Below are 15,186 nucleotides of genomic sequence, written 5' to 3'. Positions count from 1 at the left end.
TTCATTAAGATTATGGTACTGATGTTCGCTGTTATGTGTGCAGGCATCTTCTATACAACCAGTGGTGCCTCCCGCCCCAAGATGCATTCTAAAAATAGGTACTTCCCCATGCTAGGAATCGATGACATTATGCGATCACTCGATCTGTGAAATAATTAAATCATCATCTCTATTCTTGATTCAATGATGCCGGCATGCATATTTTAATGTCATCATTATGAAAGACGTTTTGTCATTTTAAGATTTCAAGGGCTTGTTTGTACAGAAAGATCATTTTTGTGAACAAAATCAACTATCAGTTGAACAGTTGAACAGTGGAGCCTTTCTTCCACAGTTTGGGCAGTTTTGATTTCAGTGGGCATATTTCACAGATAAGTTGGATCAGAAAGATATTATTAATATCACAGAAAAGATTCTTTCCTTCCATATATAAAACCCAAAATGTGTTTCCAGGTGAAAACACCGGAAAGTTATGGTGCAGGTCATGCCATCCTTAATCCAAAATGTCAGCTGAACTGATTTTCTTATAAGCAGACTAGTGCTGGCCATGACCGTGAATTGATATTGCAAGACTTTTTTTACAGTATGATAATATTTGCGATGACTCGATATTTGCTTAAACAGCAATGATTTCAGATTAAGGAATTCAGATTTCAGAAATTAACTCTCGCCCAATGAGGCCCAAAAGGCCTTTTCATGGCAGTATCAGGGCAGGGCCCAGTAAAGGTGATCTTCCAGCAGACCACTGTAATGCAGCTCTGATACACAGGCAGGGCCACGCACAGCTAACACTTCAGATCCAGGTGCGAGAGCATCTTTTAGAGCAACACTAATTCGCCACAAAGAGAGACACTAAGACCCTTTGGCAGCAGGTGAGTCTCTAGACCAGGCCAGAAGCAGCGTGTGAGGCCATCTGTTTCCTGGCCAGGGGAGCGTTTCCTGCGAGCGAGGAGCTAAACAGCTCCCACGCCTCGACGTTCGGGAGGGCGGTGTACGGGGCTGGGGCCCGCTCGTCCTCCAGACCCCACACTTCTGACCAACTAACTGCACCGCCTCTTGGGCTTGTGTGCTGAAGATGCTAACGCTAAACTCTCACAGTGGGACTCTTTAGCCCTAGTGTGCTGAAGATGCTAACGCTAAACTCTCACAGTGGGACTCTTTAGCCCTAGTGTGCTGAAGATGCTAACGCTAAACTCTAACAGTGGGACTCTTTAGCCCTAGTGTGCTGAAGATGCTAACGCTAAACTCTCACAGTGGGACTCTTTAGCCCTAGTGTGCTGAAGATGCTAACGCTAAACTCTCACAGTGGGACTCTTTAGCCCTAGTGTGCTGAAGATACTAACGCTAAACTCTCACAGTGGGACTCTTTAGCCCTAGTGTGCTGAAGATGCTAACGCTAAACTCTCACAGTGGGACTCTTAACCCTAGTGTGCTGAAGATGCTAACGCTAAACTCTCATAGTGGGACTCTTTAGCCCTAGTGTGCTGAAGATGAATGCTAACGCTAAACTCTCAGAGTGGGACTCTTTAGCCCTAGTGTGCTGAAGATGCTAACGCTAAACTCTCACAGTGGGACTCTTTAGTGCTAGCATGCTGAAGATGCTAACGCTAAACTCTCACAGTGGGACTCTTTAGCCCTAGTGTGCTGAAGATGCTAACGCTAAACTCTCACAGTGGGACTCTTTAGCCCTAGTGTGCTGAAGATACTAACGCTAAACTCTCACAGTGGGACTCTTTAGTGCTAGCGTGCTGAAGATGCTAATGCTAAACTCTCACAGTGGGACTCTTTAGTGCAAGCATGCTGAAGATGCTAATGCTGAACTAACGCTAAACTCTCACAGTGAGACTCTTTAGCCCTAGTGTGCTGAAGATGCTAATGCTAAACTCTCACAGTGGGACTCTTTAGCCCTAGTGTGCTGAAGATGCTAACGCTAAACTCTCACAGTGGGACTCTTAACCCTAGTGTGCTGAAGATGCTAACGCTAAACTCTCACAGTGGGACTCTTTAGCCCTAGTGTGCTGAAGATGAATGCTAACGCTAAACTCTCAGAGTGGGACTCTTTAGCCCTAGTGTGCTGAAGATGCTAACGCTAAACTCCCACAGTGGGACTCTTTAGTGCTAGCATGCTGAAGATGCTAATGCTAAACTCTCACAGTGGGACTCTTTAGTGCTAACATGCTGAAGATGCTAACACTAAACTCTCACAGTGGGACTCTTTAGTGCAAGCATGCTGAAGATGCTAACGCTAAACTCTCACAGTGACTCTTTAGCCCTAGTGTGCTGAAGATGCTAACGCTAAACTCTCACAGTGGGACTCTTTAGCCCTAGTGTGCTGAAGATGCTAACGCTAAACTCTCACAGTGGGACTCTTTAGCCCTAGTGTGCTGAAGATGCTAACGCTAAACTCTAACAGTGGGACTCTTTAGCCCTAGTGTGCTGAAGATGCTAACGCTAAACTCTCACAGTGGGACTCTTTAGCCCTAGTGTGCTGAAGATGCTAACGCTAAACTCTCACAGTGGGACTCTTTAGCCCTAGTGTGCTGAAGATACTAACGCTAAACTCTCACAGTGGGACTCTTTAGCCCTAGTGTGCTGAAGATGCTAACGCTAAACTCTCACAGTGGGACTCTTAACCCTAGTGTGCTGAAGATGCTAACGCTAAACTCTCATAGTGGGACTCTTTAGCCCTAGTGTGCTGAAGATGAATGCTAACGCTAAACTCTCAGAGTGGGACTCTTTAGCCCTAGTGTGCTGAAGATGCTAACGCTAAACTCTCACAGTGGGACTCTTAACCCTAGTGTGCTGAAGATGCTAACGCTAAACTCTCACAGTGGGACTCTTTAGCCCTAGTGTGCTGAAGATGAATGCTAACGCTAAACTCTCAGAGTGGGACTCTTTAGCCCTAGTGTGCTGAAGATGCTAACGCTAAACTCCCACAGTGGGACTCTTTAGTGCTAGCATGCTGAAGATGCTAATGCTAAACTCTCACAGTGGGACTCTTTAGTGCTAACATGCTGAAGATGCTAACACTAAACTCTCACAGTGGGACTCTTTAGTGCAAGCATGCTGAAGATGCTAACGCTAAACTCTCACAGTGACTCTTTAGCCCTAGTGTGCTGAAGATGCTAACGCTAAACTCTCACAGTGGGACTCTTTAGCCCTAGTGTGCTGAAGATGCTAACGCTAAACTCTCACAGTGGGACTCTTAACCCTAGTGTGCTGAAGATGCATGCTAACGCTAAACTCTCACAGTGGGACTCTTTAGCCCTAGTGTGCTGAAGATGCTAACGCTAAACTCCCACAGTGGGACTCTTTAGTGCTAGCATGCTGAAGATGCTAACGCTAAACTCTCACAGTGGGACTCTTTAGCCCTAGTGTGCTGAAGATGCTAACGCTAAACTCCCACAGTGGGACTCTTTAGTGCTAGCATGCTGAAGATGCTAACGCTAAACTCTCACAGTGAGACTCTTTAGCCCTAATGTGCTGAAGATGCTAACGCTAAACTCTCACAGTGGGACTCTTTAGCCCTAGTGTGCTGAAGATGCTAACGCTAAACTCTCACAGTGGGACTCTTAACCCTAGTGTGCTGAAGATGCTAACGCTAAACTCTCACAGTGGGACTCTTTAGCCCTAGTGTGCTGAAGATGCTAACGCTAAACTCTCACAGTGGGACTCTTTAGCCCTAGTGTGCTGAAGATGCTAATGCCAAACTCTCACAGTGGGACTCTTTAGTGCAAGCATGCTGAAGATGCTAACGCTAAACTCTCACAGTGAGACTCTTTAGCCCTAGTGTGCTGAAGATGCTAACGCTAAACTCTCACAGTGGGACTCTTTAGTGCTAGTGTGCTGAAGATGCTAACGCTAAACCCTCACAGTGGGACTCTTTAGTGCAAGCATGCTGAAGATGCTAATGCTGAGCTAACGCTAAACTCTCACAGTGAGACTCTTTAGCCCTAATGTGCTGAAGATGCTAACGCTAAACTCTCACAGTGGGACTCTTTAGCCCTAGTGTGCTGAAGATGCTAACGCTAAACTCTCACAGTGGGACTCTTAACCCTAGTGTGCTGAAGATGCTAACGCTAAACTCCCACAGTGGGACTCTTTAGCCCTAGTGTGCTGAAGATGCTAACGCTAAACTCTCACAGTGGGACTCTTTAGCCCTAGTGTGCTGAAGATGCTAACGCTAAACTCTCACAGTGGGACTCTTTAGCCCTAGTGTGCTGAAGATGCTAACGCTAAACTCTCACAGTGGGACTCTTTAGCCCTAGTGTGCTGAAGATGCTAACGCTAAACTCTCACAGTGGGACTCTTTAGCCCTAGTGTGCAGAAGATGCTAACGCTAAACTCTCACAGTGGGACTCTTTAGCCCTAGTGTGCTGAAGATGCTAACGCTAAACTCTCACAGTGGGACTCTTTAGCCCTAGTGTGCTGAAGATGCTAATGCCAAACTCTCACAGTGGGACTCTTTAGTGCAAGCATGCTGAAGATGCTAACGCTAAACTCTCACAGTGAGACTCTTTAGCCCTAGTGTGCTGAAGATGCTAACGCTAAACTCTCACAGTGGGACTCTTTAGTGCTAGTGTGCTGAAGATGCTAACGCTAAACCCTCACAGTGGGACTCTTTAGTGCAAGCATGCTGAAGATGCTAATGCTGAGCTAACGCTAAACTCTCACAGTGAGACTCTTTAGCCCTAGTGTGCTGAAGATGCTAATGCTAAGCCAACGCTAAACTCTCACAGTGACTCTGTAGTGCTTGTGTGCAGCAGATGCTAATGCTAAGCCAACGCTAAGAGCACAGCGAGGGCTGGAGGGCCGAACGAGGTCCAGCTGTTAAACTCTTTCTCACTTTAAGTGAAGCACGTCTGTCTCCAGTACGTCCCAGGCCAGTGGTGGGACAGTGGGGGGGGGGCTTCAGCTGACCCGGACGTTTCAGCAGTAAGGTCACTGAGCAGCTGTACTATCCGGAGTCTGGCGTTGCGAACAGTGCTTCTTTCGTACCGAGCACAGAACGGCACAACTCCAACAGAAAGGCAATTCCTTAGTTTGAGCTCTTCAACTGGTTAACCTGAACACATGATCTCTAAAAACCTAGCGAGGGCTGGAGGGCCGAACGAGGTCCAGCTGTTAAACTCTTTCTCACTTTAAGTGAAGCACGTCTGTCTCCAGTACGTCCCAGGCCAGTGGTGGGACAGTGGGGGGGGGGCTTCAGCTGACCCGGACGTTTCAGCAGTAAGGTCACTGAGCAGCTGTACTATCCGGAGTCTGGCGTTGCGAACAGTGCTTCTTTCGTACCGAGCACAGAACGGCACAACTCCAACAGAAAGGCAATTCCTTAGTTTGAGCTCTTCAACTGGTTAACCTGAACACATGATCTCTAAAAACCATCTAAAGAGGCTCTCTAAACACACACACACACATGCACACACACCTGCTGTGACTGTACACCTGATCACAGAGACGGCTCAACAACACCTAGACTTCGTTCTAGCAGATTTCCACAGCAGACCAGCATTATGGATTCATCACTGCTGCCCCTATCTGCAGTGTTATCCAATGGCTTTCCCACAGTCGGGACATGCAGGAGACTGCCTGGCTCAGCGTGGCCAGAGAAGGGCACAGCAGCGACAGACAGACGGACAGACACACATACAGACAGATGAAAGGGTGAGAGAAAGAAAGGATTGAGAGACCAGGGGAGAGCAAGTGTGAGTGTGTGTGTATATGTATGAGAAGGAGTGAGGGGCAGAGAGAGAGAGGGGGAGTGAGAGAGAGGTCAGTGAGGTACAGTGGGAGAAAGAGTGAGTGAGGGAGACAGAGAGAGATGGAGCGAGGGGGGAAAGAGTAGGAGAAACAGAAAGAGGGAGGGAGGGATCTGGGCTCGTACCAGAAGGAATGTGGTTCAGTCCAGATGGCTTCAGCAGCTCCAAGGGTTGGTCTGTACTGGGGAGTCCATCTGCAAGAGAGAGAGAGCGCCTTTCAAATATGGTCCACAGCATCGTACCGTAAACTACAGCACAGAGAGAGCACCTTTCAAATACGGTTTACAGCACCGTACCGTAAACTACAGCCAGTGAGAGCACCTTTCAAATACGGTCTACAGCATCGTACCATAAACTACAGCACAGAGAGAGTGCCTTTCAAATATAGTACACAGCATCGTACCGTAAACTACAGCACAGAGAGAGTGCCTTTCAAATATGATCCACAATATCATATCGTGATCTACAGCCAGAGAGAGCGCCTTTCAAATATGGGCCACAGCATTGTACCGTGAACTACAGCACAGAGAGAGCGCCTTTCAAATACAGTCTACAGCATCGTACCGTAAACTACAGTACAGAGAGAGCGCCTTTCAAATACAGTACACAGCATCATACCATAAACTACAGCAGAGAGAGCGCCTTTCAAATACAGTACATAGCATCGTACCATAAACTACAGCAGAGAGAGCGCCTTTCAAATACAGTACACAGCATTGTACCGTGAACTACAACACAGAGAGAGCGCCTTTCAAATACAGTCTACAGCATCGTACCGTAAACTACAGCACAGAGAGAGCGCTTTTCAAATACAGTCCACAGCATCGTACCGTAAACTACAGCACAGAGAGAGCGCCTTTCAAATACAGTCCACAGCATCGTACCGTAAACTACAGCACAGAGAGAGCGCCTTTCAAATACAGTCTACAGCATCGTACTGTAAACTACAGCACAGAGAGAGCGCCTTTCAAATACAGTCTACAGCATTGTACCATAAACTACAGCACCTGGCCATGATGGAAGGAGGGAAGGAGGGAGTTAGAGGCTATAAGACAGAACAGCGTTCACACAATACTAAAGCTGATGCTGCCTCTGTTCTCCTACAGGAGCAGTAATTATGAGGTTGTGTGTAAAGGGCCTTTTGTAGCAGCTGAGCCCAGAAAAAAGATAAAAATACCCTGAAGAGGGAGTAAAGGGGGGGTGTCGCACACGCACACGCACTCACACTCAGACTCACACTCACACTCACACTCACACTCTGCCCCACAGACACCCCCAACACCTACCCAACCTGCCCTACAGACAACCCCAAACACCTAGCCAACCTGGACTGACAGACAACCACTCAAGAACTGTTTTTGCCAAAGAATAAGTCTCAGCAAGCGTATTGAAAAAGCTAGGGTTTTGTTACAGAGGCAAAGCCTAAGAAACTACACATTGTTGGAGACATCATGTCATGAGTTAAAATGCTTCTCAGTTGTTACTGCAATACCACACCACGACCCGGTTCTTGGCTGAGCTGAAATTATACTACTTTTTGCGGATGGGGATCATGCCCTTACTGTACAACTAGTTTACCGATACTGGTCAGATAAGCTTGCACGTGGGCCCAACCTGCCCATACAAAACGTAGGTTAAAAAATTCCTATGTAGAAGAACATTTTGTAGAAATGGACAACAATGACAATTTCTCCAGAGGCATTCTAAGTAAACAACGACATCTATCAACGTTTTGATAGAGTTTTTAGGATTACATTATTATGGTTGTTGCTCAATAGCATCTTACAATTTTACAGATGGAACCAATGGTATGTATATCCTGTATCTACAGTGACTGAAAATTGCACCGTGAAAAAAAGAATTAATGCAAAATAACCCGATGAGACTTTTAACAAAAGAAACAAAAGGTTTCTGAAACCAACACTAACATTTGCATTTGTGAGAAAATGGACAACAGAAACTCTCTCTGAATATTTAGCGCTAAGTCTCATCGTGCTTTCACCACCATGCCCACTTTCCAAAACAAAGTGCAACTCCCGGCTGCTTATCCCAGAAATAAGGCCTGTGCTTCCAGTCTATTGTCGATTTTTATTAACCGTTTTACGTTTTATTACGGAAAACAGGAAGGAAGTGACCGCCATCGCAGAGCTGCGTCAGCCACAGAACACACACGGGTCTGTGTCAGCAAAGGGGCAGGGACAGCCCTGCTCCAGTGAAGGATTAGAGTTAGGGACACGATGAAGGTAAGGGTTAGGGTTAGGTTAGGTAAAGGAATACGTAAATTGCTTTCAGTAAACTATTTGTTTATTTCGGTAACATTGTCTCTGGCTGTTGAACGTGACCCACAAGGTACACAGGAAGATAGACATAACTATATTCTGTACTTTTCATTCACACACCAGTCAGTGCTTCACTTCCTGGGTTTTTAAAAATAATATTTCAGCTTCAGTGTACTAGCTCAGACAGTCTGGGTGTAGGATGGAAGATATTTATGCTCTGTAACTATAGAAGATACCAGCCAACCATGACCTATGACCTGAATACCTGCTGACTTCACAATAGCAGGTATAGGGCATTTAGGGGTGTGTGGTCAAAAAACAAAACAAGACCCTCCAACTAATTCAGCTTATAGAATGATGTCTCCAGAGACTGAAGGACAGAAAAACCAGCACAATATAAAAACTGATATTTATGTTTATAATTATGAATAAAGGCTACAAAATGAATCAGTTCCTACATACAGCCTCTGGAAATATACAGTAACATCGCTGTGCACATTGCTTCTAAGTTACTTCAAATGCATTTTCCTGCTTTTGAGCACAAACCCCAGAATGCCCCTAAAGCAGCCGCTGTAAAGCCAGCAGGCTTTCAGAAACTGTCCATCATCATACATAAAACTGTCTGGGCCAATCAATAATATTCATATTTTTGATACAGAACCCCAGAAAGTGAACTTTCTCTTTAAACACTACACTGGTTAAACACACAGCTCCAGGTGCAGTGTACAGTACAATTGTTTTGACACACAGAAGCATGTGTACATACTCTACTGCATGTCAGCTTTCATTGATATAAGGGCTCAGAAGAAATGTATATGCTGGTAAGTATATTGGCTGTCCGAGAGCAGAGGGAACCCAGACGACCTCTCCAGCCTGAACGTGACCCGGCAACCCAGACCACTACAGGACCATCACAGTCTAAACCCTGGATCAACCCAGACCACTACAGGACCGCCACAGTCTAAACCCTGGATCAACCCAGACCACCACAGGACCATCACAGTCTAAACCCTGGATCAACCCAGACCACTACAGGACCGCCACAGTCTAAACCCTGGATCAACCCAGACCACTACAGGACCATCACAGTCTAAACCCTGGATCAACCCAGACCACTACAGGATAGTACAAACCCAGACCACTACAGGACCGTCACAACCCAGACCACTACAGGACAGTACAAACCAAGACCACTACAGGACCGTCACAACCCAGACCACTACAGGACCGTCACAACCCAGACCACTACAGGATAGTACAAACCACCGTGAGGGGGAACAGGAGCAGGACTAGGACTCAGTAGAACATTCAGTGAGCACTTTATTAGGTATTCATAAAACTACTTTTTTACTTCTGTCATTCAATCATTCTGTGGATTCTGTGGGTATCTACTTGAAGGTTTGATGCGTTGTGTTTTCAGAGATGCTCTTCTGCATGCCACGGTTGTAATGTGTGGTTATTTGCATCACTGGCACCTTCCTGTCAGCTTTGACCAGTCTGCTCATTCTCCTCTGATGTCTCACATTAACAAGGCATTTCTGTCTGCAAAACTGCTGCTCACTGGATGTACCATTCTCTGAAAACTCTAGACACTGTTGTGCATGAAAATCACAGGAGATCAGCAATTTCTGAGGTATTCAAACCACCCTGTCCGCCACCAACAATCATTCCACAGTCAAAGTCACTTAGATCACATTTCTTCCCCATTCTGACATTTATTCTGAAAAAGAGCTGAACCTCTTGACCATGTCTGCATGTTTTTATGCATTTAGTTGCTGCCACATGTTTGGCTGATTAAATATTTGCATTAAAAAGCCGGTGTACAGGTCTACCTAAGACCGTGCTCAGTGATTGTATGTGTGTATGTGTGCAGGTATATATGCAGAGAACACGGGCCCGCCTTTTCAGGATTCGCCAGAGCTATTTTCAGAGCCGGCAAGCAGAGCTCCAGACAGCCCACGTGATTAATACATGAGAGTGTTGAAATTAAACATTCATAACCCCCCCCCCCCCCCCCCCCCCCCACCTCCCGCTAACCCTCAGCCAGAAACAAAACAGAAAAGAAAGAGAAAGACAGAGAAAAAGAAAGAAGAGAGAAAGAGATGTTCAGGAACGCTTGTGCAGCCAGGGCACGTTCTCCGCTCTATTTCTGGAATTCTCCCCGGACCAGACGGCCCTGACGCTGCACCATAACGGCATTTTAATCATCCCACCGAGCCGACACAGCCCGGGAGAGAGAGAGAGGCAGAGAGAGAGAGGGAGAGAGAGAGAGGGAGGGAGAAAGTAGGTAGGAGAGAGGGAGACAGACAGGGAGAGAGAGAGGGAGGGAGGGTAGGAGCGAAAGAGAGAGAGGGAGAGAGGGGGGAAGGAGAGGGAGATAGAGACAGGGAGAGAGAGAGGTAGAGAGGGTAGGAGGGAGAGAGAGAGAGAGGGAGAGAGGGGGTAGGAGAGAGGGAGATAGAGACAGGGAGAGAGAGAGGGAGAGAGGGTAGGAGGGAGAGAGTGAGGGCGATAGAGAGACGGGGGTAGGAGAGAAAGAAAGAGAGAGGGAAGGAGAGAAGAGGAGGAAGAGAAACTGGAGGAGTGTGGATGGGGAGCCCTCTCTCAGGACCCCGGGGGCTGAGGTTTAAGTTGGACCAGCCGCCCGAGGAAGGGGACATATAAAAAACAGCAGGAGCAAATAAACAGAGAATAAGAAGAGGGCCAGCCATCTGCCTCCCGCACCGGCGGGGCGAGGGGCAGGAGCAGCGCTCAATGCACCACTTCCAGCACACAAGCCCCGGCTCCCTCGGCAACACACCCAGGAGGGCCCAGGGCACGGGGAGCGGCACGGCTCAGTGTGACACTAACACAGCACACAGCACACAGCACAGACACAGCACACAGACACTAACACATCACACAGCACAGACACATCACACAGCACAGACACTAACACAGCACACAGCACAGAGCACAGACACGTCACACAACACAGACACTAACACATCACACAGCACACAGCACAGACACTAACACATCACACAGCACACAGCACAGACACATCACACAGCACAGACACTAACACATCACACAGCACAGACACATCACACAGCACACAGCACAGACACATTACACAGCACAGAAACTAACACATCACACAGCACAGACACTAACACAGCACACAGCACAGACACTAACACATCACACAGCACAGACACTAACACAGCACACAGCACAGACACTAACACATCACACAGCACAGACACTAACACAGCACACAGCACAGACACAGACACATCACACAGCACAGACACTAACACATCACACAGCACAGACACTAACACATCACACAGCACAGACACTAACACATCACACAGCACAGACACTAACACAGCACACAGCACAGACACTAACACAGCACACAGCACAGACACATCACACAGCACAGACACTAACACATCACACAGCACAGACACTAACACATCACACAGCACAGACACAGACACATCACAGAGCACAGACACTAACACAGCACACAGCACAGACACTAACACATCACACAGCACAGACACAAACACATCACACAGCACAGACACAGACACATCACACAGCACAGACACTAACACATCACACAGTAGCACAGACACTAACACATCACACAGCACAGACACTCACACATCACAGCAGCACACCAATACCGTGCCCTGTCTGTGCGCTCTGTAGCATGCTAGCATCTCACAAACGCTCGGCAGTACACTAGCAGCACTGACACTCTACAGCTTGCTAGCAGCATCAACATCGTGGGATATCCTAGCATCACTGACTGCGGTATTCAAGTCGGGTACAAAATTATAAAGTTTAGCAGTATAACATGTTCATCCTCTGTTCCAGCCCTGTCTCCAACACTAGCCCACTAGCCCCAAAGATGGAGCCACAAAGCCCCACTTTACTGACCCATCTCGCAATAGGAGGACTATTCAAAGAGCCTGAAGTGAGACGATGGAGATATAAGAGATGGAGATGGAGAGATGGAGAGATTGAAAGATGGAGGCCTCTTTCCATTCAAACAAGGCACTTCTGGATTCCTATTAAGCACAAGAGGAGCCCTGCAACATCAACTTTCTCAGGTCACAAAAACGCAGGTACCATAAATACAACCAAAAATGAGCAGATGAAGAAGAGACAGGAGAGGGAGAGATGCGGAGCACTTGTTCAGCTCGGTCAAAGGAAAGTATAGTATAGTATTCCCCGGAACTTTACGCCATTGTTTTGTAGTTTTTTCTGTCCTTCCAGAAGCAGTTTAGGTTATTTGGAAGTCCCAGACACACAACGGCTGTTCTTGTGCTTATAACAGTAGCGCATGAGCAGAGAATAAGAGCATCGCACATGATCATGACCACGACCAAGCCAAGCCCTGGTCCTTCATTTCAGCTCACTCCTGAAACGAGCTTCACAAACATCTCCCCAGACGTACGAACCCACCAGATTCAGGGACACACTTCGCCAGTAAACCAGCGGTCAGTTGGGAAGTCTGAGGAATCGCATGTTTTTCTGGGCGGAATTCCAGCGGCAGGCTGGGCCTGTGGACTAGAACATTCTCTGGTGGTGCTTGCGTAAATATTGTACAGACTCGCCACAGCTGTTGAGCTATCACGTTCCCTCACCAACGTTTTGCCCAAAAAGCCAGGATGATTAATTTGGGAGACAAGTGCTGAATGAACTCTAACAGATTTCATGTATGGAGTCCACACTGACTATCAAGGTAATGTATCAGGGTAAAATGTACTCCATCAGAGATAGTTTTTCAGTGACTTGTGTTCTCAGTTAGTGTTAAAAATAGCAACAGCCAAACCACTGAAGTGAGGCAAAGCAAAGCCCCTCGCTACGTGCTCGCCTTGAAGTGTGCGGTCTTATCAGCTCCTGGTCCTCTGAGATACCGCAACCCAACCACCAAAACCTACATATCCTACCCGCCTTCCTCTGCGAGGAGAGGGAGGCAAAACCAGAAATCCTGCCTGAATTCAATCAGCACTTATCTTTAAAGGCACACACGCATCAGTGTTCTCTTCCTGGTTTTTGTATCTCTAAAGCCCACAAAACGTTTGCAAAGAGCGGTGACTTAGGTCCCTAAGCCCTCCCCCACCGCCTCAGATGGTATGCTCTCTGTGTTAACATTCAGTAACATTATCCGATAATTATGCAAAAACATACGTCACGTCACGTGAGAAATCGTTTTACAAAAAGCTTGGAAAAACAGCAGTTAGACCCTAAAATATGCATACTTCTTCCAAAATTGCATTTGTTTTACTTGAATCAGTATGAATACAAATCGAAAGCTCCAGGGTGAAATATGCGTGTTGGCCTTTCACTTTGAGCTGCAAATATAAACTCAATGATTGGTCAGCTAAATTATTTCAACAAACCGAACTGGCGGAGTGGAAACCTGGCACATGAAACAGACTGACAGACCCGTTCTGATTGGACCCAGGCTTGAGCTGCACAGGATTGTGGGAGTTTTTTTTTTAATTGGTCGCTAGCATTAAGCTGAAAATAAAAACCAGCACACCTATGGCTCTGCAGGAGTGAGGACCACTGGCGTGATACAGAGAGAAGTGTATACAGTGGCGAGGCTTGGAGAGCCGTTAAAAAGCGCTGGCGTTAACGGACTCCCAGACAGCAAGGGGAGAGGGGATAAAAAGCACTAATTAAGGTCGGTATGCAATGTAATGTAATGTAATGTACTGGGGAAATCACACAGATGGAGACAGTGGACTAAAAGTAACAGGCGGCGGTGCGGGGGGGTTTGAGGTCACCTTGCTGGGCTCCAGGAGGAGCAGGAACAGAGCGCCATTTCCGCTCACAGCGAGAGATGCGCTAGATCTGGCCACACCACACGCCGCCCGCACACCGCCACACACACCGCCACACCACACGCCGCCCGCACACCGCCACACACACCACCACACACACCGCCCGCACACCGCCACACACACCGCCCGCACACCGCCACACACACCACCACACACACCGCCAGACACACACCACCACACACACCACCACACACACCGCCCGCACACCGCCACACACACCGCCACACACACCACCACACACACCACCACACACACCACCACACACACCGCCAGACACACACCGCCAGACACACACCACCACACACACCGCCACACACGCCGCCCGCACACCGCCACACACACCACCACACACACCGCCACACACACCACCACACACACCGCCCGCACACCGCCACACACACCGCCACACACACCGCCACACACACCACCACACACACCGCCACACACACCGCCACACACACCGCCACACACGCCGCCCGCACACCGCCACACACACCACCACACACACCGCCACACACACCGCCACACACACACCGCCAGACACACCACCACACACACCGCCACACACACCGCCCGCACACCGCCCGCACACCGCCACACACACCGCCAGACACACACCACCACACACACCGCCCGCACACCGCCACACACACCGCCAGACACACACCACCACACACACCGCCCGCACACCGCCCGCACACCGCCACACACACACCGCCAGACACACCACCACACACACCGCCACACACACCACCACACACACCGCCACACACACCGCCAGACACACACCACCACACACACCGCCCGCACACCGCCCGCACACCGCCACACACACCGCCAGACACACACCACCACACACACCGCCCGCACACCGCCACACACACACCGCCACACACACCGCCCGCACACCGCCACACACACCGCCACACACACCGCCACACACACCACCACACACACCGCCCGCACACCGCCCGCACACCGCCACACACACACCGCCAGACACACCACCACACACACCACCACACACACCGCCACACACACCACCACACACACCGCCCGCACACCACCACACACACCGCCACACACACCACCACACACACCACCACACACACCGCCAGACACACCACCACACACACCACCACACACACTGCCACACACACCGCCAGACACACACCGCCACACACACCGCCACACACACCACCACACACACCACCACACACACCGCCAGACACACCACCACACACACCACCACACACACCACCACACACACCGCCACACACACCGCCACACACACCA

The 15,186-nt window shown here is 48.7% G+C and overlaps 1 protein-coding gene across 1 annotated transcript in view; it reads right to left on the bottom strand.

Moving 5' to 3' along the window:
- hdac4 (histone deacetylase 4) overlaps positions 1 to 15,186 on the bottom strand; it is a 206,492-nt gene that overhangs the window by 123,074 nt on the left and 68,232 nt on the right. The window contains exon 3 of the mRNA XM_061225763.1: positions 5,885 to 5,953. Coding sequence (XP_061081747.1) covers positions 5,885 to 5,953 — 69 coding nt within the window. The remainder of the gene's footprint in view (positions 1 to 5,884; positions 5,954 to 15,186) is intronic.

The sequence above is a fragment of the Conger conger genome, chromosome 17 (genome assembly GCF_963514075.1).
Source record: "Conger conger chromosome 17, fConCon1.1, whole genome shotgun sequence".
Taxonomy (NCBI): Eukaryota; Metazoa; Chordata; class Actinopteri; order Anguilliformes; family Congridae; genus Conger; species Conger conger.
This window is presented reverse-complemented; position numbering and strand designations above follow the sequence as displayed.